We start from the raw sequence: 18,426 nt of genomic DNA, 5'->3' as shown, positions 1-18,426 counted from the left end.
TTGAGCATGTACGGTTTGTTTGTCGGTTAAGAATACAGTTCACAGGCAAAACAACAACAACAAAATACAGAAAAATACATGTCCGTGTTTAATGAAAGAAAAAGGAAAAGATAATGTGTCACTCAGTGATTGTGACAGAAGATGAGCTTTTATAGTACTACAACAGTAACATGGACTATTGCTAACCCACAACAGCTTGCTTTAATATCTTGTGGGTATAAAACATCCTGTCTACTTCATGCTGCCCTCACTGGATGCTTCACCAGATCCTCCAGTGACACCTGCAGGCAGGAAAGGGATAAAGCAGTCCAAACAGGGACAAATATAATAATCCTAAAAACCTGACAACCAAAATATCATTATGGTTACATAATGACAATAAAGGCTCTTGATTCCTGATCATCCATGCCCGCCTATCTGTGCAGGGCTGCAGGGGTAGAGGGAGACCTATCTCCAGCGGTCATTGGGTGAGAGGCAGATGCACCCTGACAGGAAAAGTAAAACACAGACAAGCTAAAACGGAAAAATAAGATAGTTAAAAACTGTTAAAATAGTTAAAATTAATACAAATAATTGCAAATAATAAAAAGAAATAGAGCCAACCTCTCAGGATGTGCAAAATGCTTCAGCAAACAGGTGCGTTTTAAGAAAAGTCTTAAACTCTGAAAGAGGAGGCCTGCATGACATGCAAGAGCAGATTATTCCACAGCTGAGGAGCTGCTACAGCGATGGCACCATCTCCTCTTCGTTTCCACTTGGATTTAGGGACAATAAGGAGCTGCTGGGGTTAACAGACCTAAGGGAGCAGGCAGGTGTATTTGGAGTGCAGCAGCTCAGAAAGGTAAGGGGGGGATCTGTGAAATAGATCCTAAAATGTACAGGCAAACAATGAAGAAAGGCTCTGAATGCACTCAGATGTTCCCGTTCCAGTTAAAAGTCGTGTTGCAGCATTTTGCACAACCTGCAGGAGCCTGATGGATTCCTCAGTAATGCCTCAGATAAAGTGAGTTACCAGCCTAGATGTAACAAATGCATAAATCACTGTTTCAAAAAGCTGCCTTGATATTACTGGCTTTACTTTAGCTAGCTGCCGATAATGAAAAAAAAAAGCTTGATTTTGCAACAGCCCTAATCTGGCTTTCAAGTTTAAGATCAGCATCTATCTTAAATCCCAGATTTGTGATCACTGGCCTAACATGTCGTGCCAGAGAACCAAGATCTGTGTTGGAGATGTCAGACGTGCCACCAAAAACCATGACCTTTGTTTTTTGCTTGTTCAAATGTAAACGGTTTGAGGCCACCCAGGACTTTATATCATTAATTTGAACAGTGAATCTAATGAGAAGCACTTCATTTTTTTAAGAAGGAGATTAACCTGGGAGTCATCTGCAGAACAGTGGAAGGAAACCCCATGCTTCCTGAGGACAGAACCAAGGGGAAGCAGGTACAAGGAGAAAATGGGCCCAACACTGACCCCTGTGGGACCCCATAGCACACTGAAGCGTAGCAGCAGAGGACACTAAATCACCAAGTTTGACTAAGAAAGTTCACTCTGCCACTGCAATCCAATTGCCCTAAAAATCCTGTTTTTGGCTGTAGGAGACGGGAAGCTCACTGCAAAAAGGGAACTAAAAGTAAGTAAAATTTTCTAGAAATGAGTCTATTTTTCATTGATTTGAGCAGGTAAATGTATTATTATTTGCCAATGGGATTAGTAGTTCTACCCCTAGGATAATTAGATATTGTGCACTTGAAAAATTATGATGGAGATGAATTGTTCCTACTTTAAGTGCAAAAACATTATTCCATTGGCAAATAATCTTATTTACCTGCTCAAATCAGAAAAAAAAATGCACTTATTTCAAGAGAAAATTACTTAATATTAGTTCCCTTTTTGCAGTGCTGTGCAACAGCTCTGATGCTTCAGGTGTGTATTTAGGTATATTCTACTCCTCATGCAATTAGTTGTTTGTTAGTCGATTTGTACAAAACCACAATACATTCACACTTCCTTTAGAATTGAATAAACTGGAAGAGATCATTCAACTGCACATTCACTAAATACATTTGAACGAAATTCCATTGCATGGCTCCGTGTATTAAAAAAACAGAAGACAAAAGGGAAAAAAAACATTATAAATATAAGTATGTGTCATGAATTTAGTGGCAAACCAAATAGTCAATTAGACTTATTTAATTTAGTATGGAGATCATGTTGATATTTAGTTGAAATATAGGAAAAACACCGAATAAATAGCGACAATTTCACATAACTTTCCGACTTCTTCCTCGTTTCGGGCTGCACTGCTGACTAGTTGACTACATTTCCCAGAAGACCTTGGTGTCGAGGCCTAACGTCTTCGCGTACGCTTCCGGTTGAGGTGTAAATGGATACATGACACAGTTGTTTGGAGGAAACGATCCTTAGGGGGAAAAAACCCTTCTCGGCTGAAACGTTTCTGACGGCATTCGGAGACTAAAGCCGCCGACGGACGGTGTCGGAAGGTGCCGGCCGCCATGGAAGCGGTCCCGCGGATGCCGATGATCTGGCTGGATCTGAAAGAAGCTGGGGAGTTCCAGTTTGGTCCGTCCGTGAAGCAGGTGAGCTGGGCGCGGAGAGGAGCAACAGGGCTCGGGGTCGGAAGTCAACCCAAACTGGGATTAAGGCGATAATCCGAGCAGGAGAGCTGGCGTCAGCTGCGGTTCTTACGGGAGGCTGCTGCGGGGAAATTTCCAGAACGACCGCCCGGCTAGGCTACGTTATTTCTCCGGCAGACCGCCCTGACCACCGCCTCTGGCTTGCTAACATTAGCCTGCTGACGCACACATTAAGCCAAACGCTCCACATGAAGTTCGTTATTAGCTGTCGGCGAACTCGCCCTAATTAAATGACAACGTCGACGACCGTAAGGACGGAAACGGGCGGTGGTAAGACACGAAGCCGGCGGCTGGAGCCTGTAGCTCGGCCAGCCTTCGGGCAGGGAGACGGTAAACAGTGAGCTCATTGTCACATGCACCTGACGGAGATTCAAACCCACAACCCTGACCAACACACGGGCCTCCGCATTCCCACACAGCGACGTTCACAAATAAACCCGACCAAAGGCCTCCTGGGTCAGAGGAAAACATTGTTTTTACAATGTTTAAATCCCCTTTTCCTGCTGCAGGCAGCGATCCAATTAGTCCACTGAAAAATGGGACGCACCCACCCACATGTTTTAGTGTCATTGTAAAATCCCTTTATAGGCTTATGTGAACTTAACTGACAAGTTATTATAACACAACCGAAACGAAACAGTCTAAATACGTTTAGAGAATAAATTAGTTTTAGTTTGACCTCAATCCTTCTTGTTCTTCTGTATCTTTATCAGGTCACATGCTCTCATTGGTTTAAATAGGTCAATAAAGTACAAATCGTTGGCCTTTCCCCCCTATGTTTTAAAATTATTTGTGTTACCAGTTGTGTATTTCAAGACTACACACAAAAACGGAGTTTAGACCATGCGCAAAATTTAAAAAAAATAAATAAATAAATAAAACAATTGGACTTCTGTTATGAAGCTGAAGACGTTTCGTTTCCTTTATCAATTTATCAATTCAAAATGTCTGAAGTAGTGTGGAGGTCTTAATGGACCTGCTGGAGAGGCCTCGTTAGAGCCCTAACGAGCAGCTCCATAAAGCTTGGAACGCCACACTACTCCAGACATTTTGAATTGAGAAAGCTTCCTGGATGGGTCTTTAGCTTTAGAATAGAAGTCCAGTTGTTGCATTTTTTTTTTTTTTATTATTTTTTTTTTTGGATTGATCATGACCTGGATGACTGAGAATCTTCACCGTGTTAACAGGAACAAATGCACCTTAAAACAGTTTTAAATGTTTTGTTTCCCCCCCCCACATGAATACCATTATTTACCACTATTTTACATAAAAAGCGAAACATTGTTTTCCTTCCATTTTGGAAATTCAAAACAAGGCAGCTTGTGCCCTGTTGTCGCGTCAGCGGGTATCTTCCCACCGACCTTGTGAGCTTTCTGCATCCGTGACTGAATGAAAACCAGAACCAGCAACGTCTGACTCTGCAGGGTATGTTTTACCTGCTGAGCTGACCTGGAAGTTGCTGCGCTGCTTTTTATAGCAACTAAAATCTGGGGAAAGCATCATGGCAGATGTCTTAACTTATAGCTTTTTTATAGAAACATAACATTAGTAATAGGACTAAACTAACCGCAGACATTTGAGAAGATTCACAGTCCTCCTCTGAATTTTAGTACTATTTAACTTGATTCTGTAGCGCTGATTTGGGCACATTTTCTGACTTTCTGCCTTCATTTCCTTCCCTCTAGTTCATTTTGAAGAACTATGGAGAGAATCCAGACAACTACAACGAACAGCTGAAGAAACTGGAGACGCTGCGGCAGGTGGGTGGCATGTAAAACCTTCCCCACAAAAACCTCGTGTTGTGTCCCATCCACCCGGTTCTGGGTTGTTAGGAACCACTCTGCCGGCTGGGCAATCCTTAGATATTAATCTGAAGCACAACTATCAGGGAAACAAGGGTTACCATGTCAATTTATTCCCCCGACGATGGAGACAGCAATCTGAACTATTGCAATAAATACAGGATAGTGTTTGTTCTCACACGTTACAAAATGAATACCAATGATAGGGTTTTTGTCACTGATAACAACTTGTGATTCATCTAATGTAGAAAAGTTTCAAACTACGCTTTATACATTCTATCATATGTTAAAATAAATGCCGAAGCAGCGGAAATGAAACCAGAAATTTATGCTCAACCACTTTTTTGTTCATATTTCTTGAGTTTATATCAAATGCTCACTTGTTTCCTGTGCGTTTCTTTAAATTCAGTTTATTTATACAGCTCTGATTCGCTACACGTCACCTCAAGGTGGTTTACAAAGTCAGTTCTATCGAGTCATCCAGACAGATTGGTTAGAAACGTTTCTATCTACGGACACCCAGCAGGTTGCATCGAGTCATTGACTCGCAGCGTTCACTCCTCCGGGTAGCCACAGTGGACAGTCACTTACGATGTGTCGTTGAGTTTGCAGCAATCCCTCATAATGAGCATGCATGCAGCAACAATGGGGAGGAAAAACTCCCCTTTAACAGGAAGCAACCTCAGCAGAACCAGGCTCTGTGTGATTTATTGGGGTTAGAAAACTTCTGTTCTGCAGAACTACATTGGTTTCAGTTCAATTTCTTTTTTTAATTATTATTATTTTTTTAGATTCTACTGAATAAAATGGTAAATTTAGCTCTTTACTGTAGCTGTTACAGTGCAGCTGATGCAAAACAACTGAGCGCATGAAATTCAAGCCCGTTCCCATTTATGCAGAAAAGCAGCTGTTGCTTCATTTTCTGTAAATTTTAAGTAAAACTGAAACATTGCAATAAGAAACATGTTGTATCTCCATGTGTCTACAAACCGTGAGGAAAAAAACGCAAGTTTTTAGTTTTGTTGTGTCTATTAAATGCAAACCGCAACATCAGTCATCATCAAGTACAGCGCATTTCTCTGACTGTATTATGGTAAATGGTCTGTACATGTATAATGCATTATTAAGCTACCCAAAGCGCTTCACGCTACATTCAGTCATTGAAGCACACGTTCACACGCCGATGGTGGTGAGCTGCATTGTAGCCACAGCTGCCCTGGGGCAGACAGACAGAAGTTAGGCCCTCTGGCCCCTGCCAGCAGGGAAAAAGTAAGCGTATGAGATTGCAATTGAAATAAGATAACATTACAATATAAAGTGCAGCAGTGATAAGAATGTAACAGTGCAGGAGAAAAGCAGTTTTTTAAGTGTGCAGAAGAATGTTCAATCATGTTTGTAGTGCAAAGATAACGGTGCAAAAAAGGCATTCATTTGAAAAAAAAAAAGTTCAATGTTGGCAGTGCAAAATAATAATGGTGCAAAAATGCAGTAAGTGTTCGGTTGTGTACTTTGAAATTTTAATGGATTATAAAAGTTTAGCAATGCTGGCAGTGCAAAATAATGAGAGGGTGTGTGGTGTGGATGACCCTGACCGGCCTGCACAGAGTCCTGATCTCAACCTAATGGAACAAGTTTGGGATGAATTAGTGCGGAGATTGAGAGCCAGACCTTCTCGTCCAACATCGGTGTCTGACCACACAAAAACCTGCTTCTTGGAGAATAGTCAAAAACTCCCATAAACACTTAAAGGTATACTATGCAACCGGGGTTGATTTTCCAGCGAGGCTCCCCCCAGAGGGCGAAAGTAAAAGTGCACTGTCATAAAGATGCTCAGCTGTTCTGGTTTCTCCGTCAAGCCAGGCGCGGTTGTTTTGAGCTTAACAGACAGGCGAACGCAACGAAAAGTGGAAAATACGGCAGTACAAACAATGACTAACACAGTGAAGGTATGAACATCAAGCTTCCCGCAGCGCTATCTTTTATTATTATTATTATTATTGTTTTATGTTGGCGAGACGCTACCGCCGCCGCCTCGCCGCCGCCGCTGCGGTAGCGTCTCGCCAACAAAAAAAAATAATAATAATAATAAAACTCGATATGCTTGCATGTTTATTTGACGTTAACACGCGGTTCTTTGTTGTTGCTTTCGCACGTGCATATAGTGAATGGCAGGGCAAAAACACATGGAGTTCTCGCCGTAAAGCAAGACTTCTGAGCCTGTGGGTGCGGGCCGAGAGCTCTTGCAATTGCAAGTGCGGTATTTCCCCCACAGACCACCAGGGCGGCTGAGAAAACCTTTGTTCAACCTGAAATGACTCATTTAATCATCCAAAACGGTATGGAGCACATTAATTAACTGAAAAATGTTGCATAGTATGCCTTTAAAACCCGTTTGGACGGCCTTCCTAGAAGAGTTGAAGCTGTTATAGCTGCAAAGGGTGGACCAACGTCACGTTGAACCCTATGGTTTAAGAATGGGATGTCACTTAAGCTGCTATGCAAGTCAGGACTGGGTAGCAAATACTTTTTCAGGGTTTCCCCCAAAACATTGGGTATTCCTGGGGGTAGTTGTCTGGGTAGGTTGCGGGTTTTGTGCGCGGAACCGAGCTCGACGAAGGGGCGCAGACCTTTAACCAGATACCGTAGTGTGTGTTAAGCTAATAGCAGCTAGCGTTAGCTTATGCTAGCTCATGTTGACTGGGACGTTTTCTCCCAGACGGGACATTTACTGTCCGTTTCATGTTGCGCTCAAACATGGAGAACGTTGAACATTTCAAGAAAACAAAGGACGCTTAGCCTGACGGCTTATAGCCCGCTGGGGGAAAACCAGTGTCTCCTCCTGCAATCAGTCTACACAAAACAAATAGAATAATTATCAAAACTGACCCAATAAATATCAATCATTTAACAAAACCCAGGTATAAATCGTGTTTTTTTTCTTTTTTTTTTTTTTCTGTCATTTCTCATATTTCTACAAGACTGTTTTCATGTAAGTATGAGCATAAACTGTGGTTCTGTTACAACTTCTCCTTTTGCTTGAAACATGTGCTGAAAGGCAGATTTCTTTCCTTACAGAAGGAGCCTAATGGCAGATGCTTGTAGTCGAATGATGGGGGTGGCAGATGAGCGATGCGGGCTTTGTTCAGCACCTCATCAATTCCTGCTTACATCTAAGTTGTAAATCACGTTGAAATTGACGCACATAAAAAAAAAACTGAGCGCTTTGCGAAGTCATTAAGGAATGATACATTTTAAAGAGTCTGATTAATGATACGCAGCGTTATTACATCACCGCCATCAACGATGGAATGTTTTTTAAACTTGTAGCGGTACGGATGATTAGTTTTAACGCGGCATAAACGGATGATTTGTGCGTGTTTGTGTGTTCCCCAGAGTGCCGTGAACGTGACGAGAGACTTCGAGGGATGCAGCACCCTGAGGAAGTACTTCGGCCAGCTGCACTACCTGCAGAGCCGGGTCCCTCTGGGGGGAGGCCAGGAGGCAGCGGTGCCCATCTCCTGGTAGGAGCTCAGCCGTCCGCGCGTTTGTACCCGAGAGCCGCAGACATCGGCCAGTTGTCGTAACACCTTAGACCAGGGGTGTCAAACATACGGCCCTGGCTAAATGGATTATCATTATTCAATTCAACTATCATTATTATTATTTTAATTTTTTTATTTTTTATTTTTTTCCAGTGTCCTGTCTGGCAATAAGAATTGTTGTCTTAATGCCAAAAAGAGCTCATCAGATTTGACTTTCACAAGTGGAGCAGTACTGCTTTTGCCATAGTGCTCTGCTTGATTTATGAATGTGAATAGTTTTATTATGATTCATGCAGGGAATATCTCAAATGATATGGACACTACAATGGGGAAAGTAGGAGAGGAAAGGAAGAACAAGAAGAATAAAAGAAAAGGTGAAAGAAAGAGGAGATAAAAGGAAGAGAATGATAAAACAATTATTGAAAAAAACATGTACTTCGTTTATTGAAAATCTGCAGTTCCTATATTGTCCACGAGGGGCGCTGTGTTTTAATCAGCAGATGGGAGCGTTGAGCTTCAGATATGGAAAATTGATTTGAAATTATTTCTTAATTTTTATCTGTTTGATGTATTTTGTCATGTAGGACAGTGTTTTTAAGTTCCAAAAAATGTGAATAAATGTTTTTCAACATTGTACAATCACTGTGATCAGTTCTTATGCATTAAGCACTTAAGTAAACGTTTAACTGAGTAAAAGTATTGTTGAAATTGCACATACTTTCCTTAAAAACGCTGAGGTTATTCATAATATATTGTGTAAAAGTGAAATTCATTTAATATAAAAATCAACAACAAGTTCACTTTTATTAGTTCTATTTAATCTTGCAATGAGTTTACTCGTGTGGCCCTCTTGAGATTAGATTAAGCTGTATGCGGCCCCTAAAGCACAATGAGTTTGACACCCCTGCCTTAGACTTTAGTCAGGACACTGACGTCTGTGTGCTGCTTTAAGTCTGTAGGTCCAACACCAGACAAGATAACAGGGCAGTTTGGCAAGAAAGAAGTTCTAATGGTGCCTTTCCTGTCCATTTGTGTCCAAAGTGACTCGGTAGATTCCCTTTAAGCCTCTCATTTAAAAATGTTGGAGGATAAACGAAAGCTCTCGCTAACTAGACGTTATTTAAGTGTGGTCGTCTGAAATGTTGTAGCCACCTGGTCTCTGACGTTCATTCTTGCTTTTTTTTTTTTTTTTTTTGGTTCTCGTTCAGGACTGAAATCTTCTCTGGAAAAACAGTCACCCACAACGACATCAGCTATGAGCAGGCATGCATCCTTTACAATCTTGGTGAGTTAGATCACTTGCTGCACGTTCTTTTTTTTATTCTAAATGCACTATTTAATAGTGTTATTGTCACATGTCTGACTACTTTAAAATCATTATTTTTAATCAGTGTTGGAAGCAGGGGGGCCCGCCGTTACTTCCTGTGTGTAATCCTGTTAAACTGTTACAGCTTTTACTGACTAGTGGTGATGTGTTAAGCGTACAATGTGCTGCATCTGGTTGTCGTCGTCTTCAGGCAATAATTAACATATTCTTGTCAATTTTAAAAGCTCACAGCTCACCATATCTGTTCTTACTCTGTGCAGCCCGACGCTCTGATACGTTCAAAAAACAAACGTACCGCCGCCATGCTTCTCTCCACCCCTATGTTTTCGTTTGAGAAGACAAAAAAAAGAATTCCCTTGTTTGCACATGCTCAGTGCGGGGGGTCGGGGGAAATCGGCTCGTAGACGCTGGTAGCTCTGCATCAACAGCAGGAGGCGCTCACGATCACCTCATGAGGGCCGACTGAATTTCAAACATGTTTGATTGTCAACAGACCGTCCTATTCCTGATCGGGAGGTGGTCATGAGAAGCTAATCGTCCCTCGTTACCCTCCGTATACTACATGACACAGGACGCACGATCAAGCTGAAACTCGGCCCGATCCAAACAATTCTCGCACAAATGAAGAATCGGCCCGAAAAGGGCGAAAACACGTACAGTGTACGCCCGGCTTAAGCAAAACGCTTTATAGTAACCTCCCGTCGCAGATAATTGAACAGTGATCTTAGCCGTTCATCTCTGGGATAATCTCAGACTCAAAATGTTCAGTCTTAAAGGCATACTATGCAACATTTTTCAGTTAATTAATGTGTTTCATACCGTTTTGGATGATTAAATGAGTCATTTCAGGTCGAACAAAGGTTTTCTCGGCCGCCCTGGTGGTCTGTGGGGGAAATACCGTACTTGCAATTGCAGGAGCTCACGGCCCGCACACACAGGCTCAGAAGTCTCGTGCATCGCGAGAGTCGGTCTCGCTTTACGGCGAGAACTCCATGTGTTTTTGCCCTGCCTTTCACTATATGCACGCGCGAAAGCAACAACAAAGAACCGCGTCTTAACGTCAAATAAACATGCAAGCATATCGAGTTTTATTATTATTATTTTTATTTTGTTTTTTAATGTTGGTGAGACGCTACCGCGGCTGCGGTAGCGTCTCACCAACATAAAACAATAATAATAATAATAATAATAATAATAATAAAACTGGCGAGGCGGTGGCCGCGGCGGTAGCGTCTCGCCAACATAAACAAAAAAATAATAATAGAACTGGCGAGGCGGGAAGCTTGATGTTCATACCTTCACTGTGTTAGTCATTGTTTGTACTGCCGTTTTTTCCACTTTTTGTTGCGTTCGCCTGTCTGCTAAGCTCAAAACAACCGCGCCTGGCTTGACGGAGAAACCAGAACAGCTGAGCATCTTTACGACAGTGCACTTTTACTTTCGCCCTCTGGCGGGAGTCTCGCTGGAAAATCAACCCCGGTTGCATAGTATACCTTTAAGTTTGAGCACGTTCGCTCTGTTGAGGAAAAGGTTCCACAGCCCGGCACTTCATGTCTTCCTGTAAGACGTGACCGATCTCTGAGCAATCTCTCCTGGAAGCTTGGCGTCCTGGGTCGTGGTCTTTCCAGCTCATCTCAAAGTTTTTCCATATGATTTATGCCGTTTGGCCATTGGAGAGCTTCTTGATTTAACCACGTCTGCGATAACCTGGCTGTACGTTTTGAATCATCATCATTCCACCCAAAGATCCAGTGATGACCCACCTTTAACGTTCTGGCAGAGGCCATTAGAGTTTTCTGTCTAATATCCCAGTAATTCATTGGGTTATTGTTAAGTTTCCCCTTCGAAAAAGAAACAGGCCCCCAGCGTTTTACCTAACGGTGAGAGCGAGTCGCTTTTCCATTTACGTTTGTGATGGTAGGACAGAAAAGACTTTTTTCCTTTGTGATTTAATTTGAATATCTCCTGCCATTCTCCCCCGTTTGTGGCAGCGAGATGAACTCTGGTGTCTTCCAATCTAGTGGGCAGCAGCTAAAAACATGAACCTCTCCGTCCCATTTAGACCCGAGGGGAAACATGCAGTCCTGAATTTTTCTAATTTAAATGTCCATAGAGAATCTCAGTGCAAAAAAACTAAAAACAAGCTTAAGTAATGAACTAAAAATGGTTCAAGTGTTGTTGGGAGTGCTAAGAAGTGTGGAGGCTGGTGGTTTTGCTAATTAAATTCTTACCATCTGGCCTACTAAACCAATCTGTGAACTGTTTTCCAGGAGCCCTGCACTCCATGTTGGGAGCCATGGACAACAGAGTCTCAGAGGAGGTACGGCGTTCCCCCGCTCACACATTCCCCGCTCCTGTCTCTGCTCTCCCAGCGTGACCCGCTCTGCTGTGCTTTCAGGGCATGAAGGTGTCCTGCACACACTTCCAGTGCTCCGCCGGCGCCTTCTCCTACCTGAGAGACCACTTCAGCCACAACTACAGCGTGGACATGAGCCACCAGATCCTCAACCTCAACATCAACCTCATGCTGGTGCGTAGCCTAAAGCGCCGCAGGCCGCCTCGCCGCCTCGCACAGAAGCACGTCACCCATCTTGTTTTCGTTTCTCAGGGCCAGGCCCAGGAGTGTCTTTTAGAGAAGTCCATGCTGGACAACCGGAAAAGTTTCCTGGTTGCTCGCATCAGCGCTCAGGTTCACTTTCCCTCAACGTTCATTCTTTTCCGTTTAATCTGGACGTCAACGGTTTTAAGCTTTTTTTTTTAAAAGCCGGCGTGTGTTGCTGTGACGCTGTAGGTGGTGGATTATTATAAGGAGGCCTGCAGGGCTCTGGAGAACTCCGAGACGGCCTCCATGCTGGGAAAGATCCAGAAAGACTGGAAGAAGCTGGTTCAGATGAAGATCTACTACTTTGCTGCTGTTGCACATGTGAGTTGCCAGTAGGAGGAGGTTCTGTTTGACTCTGCAGGGGGTTGAATGTGGTTTGTGGACGCGCACGCAGCCTTGGCCCTTTGTCTGAGGCTTATTTCTGTCCCAACAGCTTCATATGGGGAAGCAGGCAGAGGAGCAGCAGAAATACGGAGAACGGGTGAGCGCATCATCTGGTTCTACTTCGACTTTCACTGAGTTTCTGTTCAAATGTTCACCGCTGGGATAAAACATTATTTTCTCCGATGATTTCTAAGCTTCAAAGTCTTCAATTGCAGCAATTTTGATTTCAGTCAACGTTTTTTTTTAGTCATTTAGAAATTCAGTTTTTTTGTTTTGAATTTTTTCAATTTTTTTTTTACATTAAGAAACAGAAAGGATAAACAAGATTTGGCTTGAGAAAAAAAAACACACAAGGTGATACAATTTTCCTCCTTTAACCCCTCAGGACTGTAAAGTCACTTCAGGGTGTAAGGGTTTTATTCGGCATTAGGGCTGGAAAGTTAATTGCATTTACAATATAATCGCAATTTTTTTGTAAAAAAATTCCAAATCGCAGAGGTCTGATTTAACAATTAATGGATCAGACGCATCATCTAGAATTCGGTAAAATGTTTAAAGTGGGTTTGCCTCCACATGGAAGGGAAGAGAGTTGCAGCAGTGAGATAATCTAATTTTATTACTTGTCTTAGAGTTTATATAGTGAATTTTCTTTTTTTTTTTTTTTTTTACCAGAAACCTTCAGGAATCTCACCATAGCATTAAGTACTGGTCAAACTCTTTAACACAGACGTGTTGGTTGGTTAAACTTTATGTTCAACAAGGATTGATGTCCAACTAATCAAGCTATTCTCTTGAATAAAAATAATAATAATAATAATAATATTCTGATTAAAAAACAGTTAAATCGCTTGTTTTAAATAGTCCTTGTCTACGAGGATCTTTATCTACAGGCAGTTTTCGTGGCTTGTGGTTAATGCAGAGAAAAGTCTAAATTATGGTTGAAATAAATCGCAATCTTGATCTGTGGCAAAACGGCACAGCCCTTTTCGGCATCAGCTTCTTATCAGACATAAACAGGCTACAGAATATAGATGCAAACTTTACAGGTACATCTAAAAAAAAAGTGCCTATCTGGAGAAAGCTCAATCTGCCAGTTTCTCTTCTAGTCTTTATCGAGTCTTGTTTGGTTTTTAACTGAATGACTGAAACCATGTGTTTTCTGCAGCTGGCTTATCTGCAGAGCTCTTTGGACAAACTCGGTGAAGCCATCAAGCTAGCTAAGGTAACGCTCTTCTATTGAACGTGGTGTTGCTGTAACTGGTTTTGAAATGTTATTTTCAAACTTGTTTTTCTTTTTTTTGTCCTCCATAATCCATCCAGGGTCAACCTGACAGCGTCCAAGAGGCCTTGAAGTTCACCATGGATGTCATCGGCGGAAAGTGAGTGATGCGTCCTTTTCTAAATAGCATTTAATCGCGTTTTGCTACTAACTGATTAAAAGACATGTATTTAAAATGATTTTTTCCCCCCAATCTGCAGATATAATTCTGCCAAAAAGGACAATGACTTCATTTATCATGAGACTGTTCCCTCGCTGGAAACCTTAGCTTCAGTTAAAGGTAACGCAAATGTTAATGTTAGATAATGTATGCATGCAAAACTGGATTTGCATCAGCTGTAGGTGTATTTCACCAGTTGCATGGATGTACGGATTAGAAATAACACTTGTACTGTGTGCTTGACTTAAAGGGAACAAATGCAAATCCAGCTGTTTTGGCCCTTAAATCCATTTTGTTGTGTATTTGGAGTGGATAAGGCTACGTTCACACTGCAGGCCTTTATGCTCAATTCAGATTTTTTGCTGCAATCAGATTTTTTTTTGAGGAGGCTGTTCATACATTAAATGCGACCGGCATCAGACTTCTGTCTGAACGGTTCACGACCGCAAAGCGACACGCATGTGTGGATAACAGATGGAGACGTCACAGAGCAGCGCACTGTTTAGGGAACTAATGGTGAATGTAGTTGTTTGTAGAAGTGTTCAGAAAAGTTTTGTTTATAAAAAAACAAAAAAAACTTGATTAAATAAAATAAAATAAAAACTTGTATTTCGGCCGGCGCCTCTGCTTGCTATTATTAGAAAAGCTGCTGAGCAATAAGAGCCGATATTAGACATAGCGAGACTAATGTAAGAAGAAAGCAGCACAGCTATTAACAATGGTCTGCCGTGAAAAAGACGGACATGGGTCGCATATGAGCAAAAAGATCGGATTTGGGTCACATTTCCCTGCAGTGTGAACGTAGCCTAAGAGCGCTGTCTGTCCTGATATTTTGGTCATATTTAAGTTTTCTGTTACATTTTTTTGAGCACTTACTTCATGTAATTTGCTGCAGAGCGGCTAAATAAGATCATGGACCAATTCCAATGGCAATTTCGTGAATCTGCCATTTTTATTTCCTGGAGCGTTTTTTTGCAGTCCAAGCTATAGGACGTCAAAGCGAAAGTAAAAATGGTCGGTTGTTCATTACACCGTCCCCCAGCAGGCTACAAAGATGGCCGAACGGGGTGGAGTGGAACGCTCTGTGACCTGGAAGGGTGTGAAGTGTCTCGTTTAGATTTAAAGAGACGGCACCAAAACGAGTTGATCAAAGACACGCATCATAACGGTGGTAAAAATGGGTTAACGTGGGGGTAAATTAACGAGGGATTCAGACCAAACCATTGCTGTTCTACTTTATATAGGCCACAAATGAGGGATTTCAAATGTGAACAGGAAGAACGGAAAAGCATGATATATAAAGCAGCAGCATTTTACTCTATCGTTTTATATCTGTTGTGTAATGGATTCTGTTGCGTTCTTGCTCGTGATCTAGTAATGTGCTTTAAATTTATGTATAAGAAGAGTTTGCAGTAGTCGGTTATGTGGCTGCAAAGTTCAGAATCTAACCTGAAATTATTCTTTCTTAAGGGAGCAAAGAAACTATGAATATAACTAATCATGCAAGGAAAAAACTTTGTTTTCTCTATATTTAGCATTTTGTGAACAGCAAGGCAAGGCAAATTTATTTGTATAGCACATTTCAGTACAAAGACAATGCAAAGTGCTTTACATGACTAAAACATAGGAAAATAAAACAGAATAAAACAAGTTGGAATAAAATGTAGAAACAAAATAAAAACATTGGAGAATAGAAATTAAAAGCATATTAATATTAAAAACAGTTGGACTACAAAGTTTTCATGCTTTTAGGCCAATACTTTTCATCATGAAATCAAACTTTCCACCCTTGGGAAAAGATTGAGAACGATTAAATGTTTTCTGTTTTTAATGCTTTCATCTGGATTTTTTACATTTTTATTTAGACAAAACAGTGAATGCGCTTTCTGATTGAAATATTAACTACAGTGGCCCAAGCCTCTTATTGGGATGGAATAAAGGCCTGATTCTGTGTGTGTTTTTTTATTTTTATTTTTTGTTTTACCTGTTGCCAGGTGCTCCGTTGGTGAAGGCTCTGCCGGTCAACCCCACCGACCCCAGTGTCACTGGACCAGACCTGTTTGCAAAGCTGGTGCCCATGGCTGCCCACGAAGCATCGTCTCTGTACAGGTAGGCTCTTCTCATCTGGACCATTCTTGGATCTTAGGACGCCGTTAAACCAGAGATTTACTGGGGTTTTCCTGCAATGTTTCCTTTTTTCTTCTTTTTTTTTAACAGCGAGGAAAAGGCCAAGCTGCTGAGGGACATCATGGCCAAGATTGACGGCAAGAATGAAACCCTAGAGTGAGTGATTGTGTCTGTGTGTAAGGCGGCTGTGTGAAAGCCTTCATTGGAAGGTTTTGACAAAATGTAGTTATGAACAAATGTGTGTTTTTTTTTATCTCCCTACAGGCAGTTCATGGACTCTTTGGGCTTGGAGCCAGAGTCTGTTGACAACCTGGACATGTACAACCACATCCCTCCGGTTCTGATGGAGAAGTGCGCTGCCCTCAGCGTCCGACCCGACACAGTGAAGAGCCTCATTCAGTCCATGCAGGGTTGGTAAAAAAAAATGGCATCTCTGGGTGCAAACAGATACCCCTTCAACCACAAACATCAATGTTATTCATTAGGGAATTTATGTGATAGAAGTTTGAAGTTCTAGTCAAGCTTTGGGCATCTAAAGCAGCGCTGTTTAGTCCATCGTCCAAAAAACGGAAAGCTTAGGGCACAGCTGCATACCAAAAATTGCCTTCCACCTAAACCGAAAGGCGCTGCGTTAATCAGCAAGGCCGCAAAGTCGTAACTCTGGGGGAGCTGCACAGATCACCAGCTCAGGTGGGGAAATCTATTGATACTATCAGCTGTGCAGTTCACAAAGATGACTCTGGTGGGAAAAAATGGCAAAAAAGAAAGCAGCTGTTGAATTAAAGCCACAAGAAGTCCTCTTTGCAGTTTGTCACAAGCATTGTGAGGGTCGGAGTTTGCAGGAAGAGGGTCTGCTCATTCTACATATGGAGGGAAGTGAGCGCTGACGCTGTACAGCATCCAATTGAATTGCTTTATTGTCCCCCGTGGGGGAAATTACGTTTCAGTACAACCCATGAAGAGAAAGACAAACATGGGAGACAGGTTCACTGAGGCCGTCCAATCCTACTGGCTGTTTTGGTAAAAAAAAAATATTTAATTCAATTCAATTTTATTTATATAGCGCCAATTCATAAAACATGTCATCTCAAGGCACTTTACAAAGTCAAGTTCAATCATATTATACAGATTGGTCAAAATTTTCCTATATAAGGAAACCAGTTGATTGCATCAAAGTCCCGACAAGCAGCAGTCACTCCTGGGGAACCGTAGAGCCACAGGGAGAGTCGTCTTCATTGTACATGGCTTTGCTGCAATCCCTCATACTGAGCAAGCATGAAGCGACAGTGGGAAGAAAAACTCCCCATTAACGGGAAGGAAAACCTCCAGCAGAACCGGGCTCAGTATGAACGGTCATCTGCCTCGACCGACTGGGGTTACAGAAGACAGAACAGAGACACAACAAGAGAAACAAAAAAGCACAGAAGCACACATTGATCCAGTAATCTGTACCATCTAATGTAGTAATCTACATTAGATGGTAATAGCGGGTGAGCCGTCTTCTCTGGATGATGTCACAGTTAACAGAACGCCAGACCAGGTGTACCTACTATGAAGAAAAAGAGAACAGAAAGTTAAATCAGAAATGACAACACGTAATGCATAGTTAAAGAACAGTAAATCTCTAAATGTGAGAAGCTGGTGGAAGGACGCCCTGCAAAAAGTGGACTAAGGGGGGCTAAATACTAATGCACGGCACACTTTTTCAGATTTTATTTATAAAAATATTACAGATTTTATTGATTTATTTATGAAATCCACATTTAATTTTCCCTCCACTTTGTAAGGTGGTGAGTCACATAAAAACCCAATAAAATAGACGTTTGTGGCTGTGTGGCGACAAAAGCTCGGCTCGGAGTAAATATTCTAAGATGTTCCAGATTACATCTAGACGCATGAGCTTCCCGTTTTTCTTTGTTTTTTTGTTTTTTTTTGCAGTGCTCTCAGGAGTCTTTACCGACGTGGAGTCTTCGCTGAAGGAGATCCGAGACGTCCTGGGAGCGGACGAGGCGGGCGAGCGCGCCCTGCAGGAAGCGTGCGGCCCCGCCGCGGCTGAGATGCATCCGGCCGCGCAGAACCAAGCTCTGGCCGAAATTCAGAGGGACCTGGAGAAGTACATGGAGGCCCACGAGAAGGCCAGCTTCACCAACACGGAGCTCCACAGGGCGATGAACCTGCACATCAGCAACCTGCGTCTGCTCGGGGGGCCGTTGGAGAGTCTCAGAGAGGCCCTGCCGAGGCCCCAGCTCAGTGAAGGTGAGGCTGTAGGCGAGTCGGGGGGGGGAGACGGCGCACGGCTGTGAACGTGTAGCTGATATAAAATGCTTTACAGAGGAAATGGCGGGGCTGCAGCGTATGAAGCGGATCCTGGGGAAGGTCCAGGAGATGAGGGAACAACGGGGCTCTTTGGAGAAACAGCTGCGTGACCTCATTCAGACGGACGACATCACCTCCACCCTGGTCACCACCGACAGAGCGGACATGAAGGTACGCGGCGGCGGCTCCTCCTCCCACAGAATACCTGCCGTTGCTTTGCGCTTTAAGC

The 18,426-nt window shown here is 42.5% G+C and overlaps 1 protein-coding gene across 1 annotated transcript in view; it reads left to right on the top strand.

The window, feature by feature from the left end:
• Positions 1-2,349: 2,349 nt before the first annotated feature.
• The window catches only part of ptpn23a (protein tyrosine phosphatase, non-receptor type 23, a), a 29,491-nt gene continuing 13,414 nt past the window's right edge, over positions 2,350-18,426 (top strand). Inside the window, exons 1-17 of the mRNA XM_036135381.1 lie at positions 2,350-2,601; positions 4,344-4,418; positions 7,854-7,981; positions 9,211-9,287; positions 11,600-11,649; positions 11,728-11,859; positions 11,938-12,018; positions 12,121-12,252; positions 12,365-12,412; positions 13,481-13,537; positions 13,636-13,694; positions 13,795-13,874; positions 15,749-15,863; positions 15,972-16,037; positions 16,146-16,291; positions 17,820-18,137; positions 18,214-18,368. Coding sequence (XP_035991274.1) covers positions 2,518-2,601; positions 4,344-4,418; positions 7,854-7,981; positions 9,211-9,287; positions 11,600-11,649; positions 11,728-11,859; positions 11,938-12,018; positions 12,121-12,252; positions 12,365-12,412; positions 13,481-13,537; positions 13,636-13,694; positions 13,795-13,874; positions 15,749-15,863; positions 15,972-16,037; positions 16,146-16,291; positions 17,820-18,137; positions 18,214-18,368 — 1,803 coding nt within the window. The 5' untranslated portion in view covers positions 2,350-2,517. The remainder of the gene's footprint in view (positions 2,602-4,343; positions 4,419-7,853; positions 7,982-9,210; positions 9,288-11,599; positions 11,650-11,727; positions 11,860-11,937; positions 12,019-12,120; positions 12,253-12,364; positions 12,413-13,480; positions 13,538-13,635; positions 13,695-13,794; positions 13,875-15,748; positions 15,864-15,971; positions 16,038-16,145; positions 16,292-17,819; positions 18,138-18,213; positions 18,369-18,426) is intronic.

Source organism: Fundulus heteroclitus, chromosome 3, assembly GCF_011125445.2.
Source record: "Fundulus heteroclitus isolate FHET01 chromosome 3, MU-UCD_Fhet_4.1, whole genome shotgun sequence".
Classification (NCBI taxonomy): Eukaryota; Metazoa; Chordata; class Actinopteri; order Cyprinodontiformes; family Fundulidae; genus Fundulus; species Fundulus heteroclitus.
Note: the sequence above shows the minus strand (reverse complement) of the source record. Positions and strands in the feature narration are given on the sequence as shown.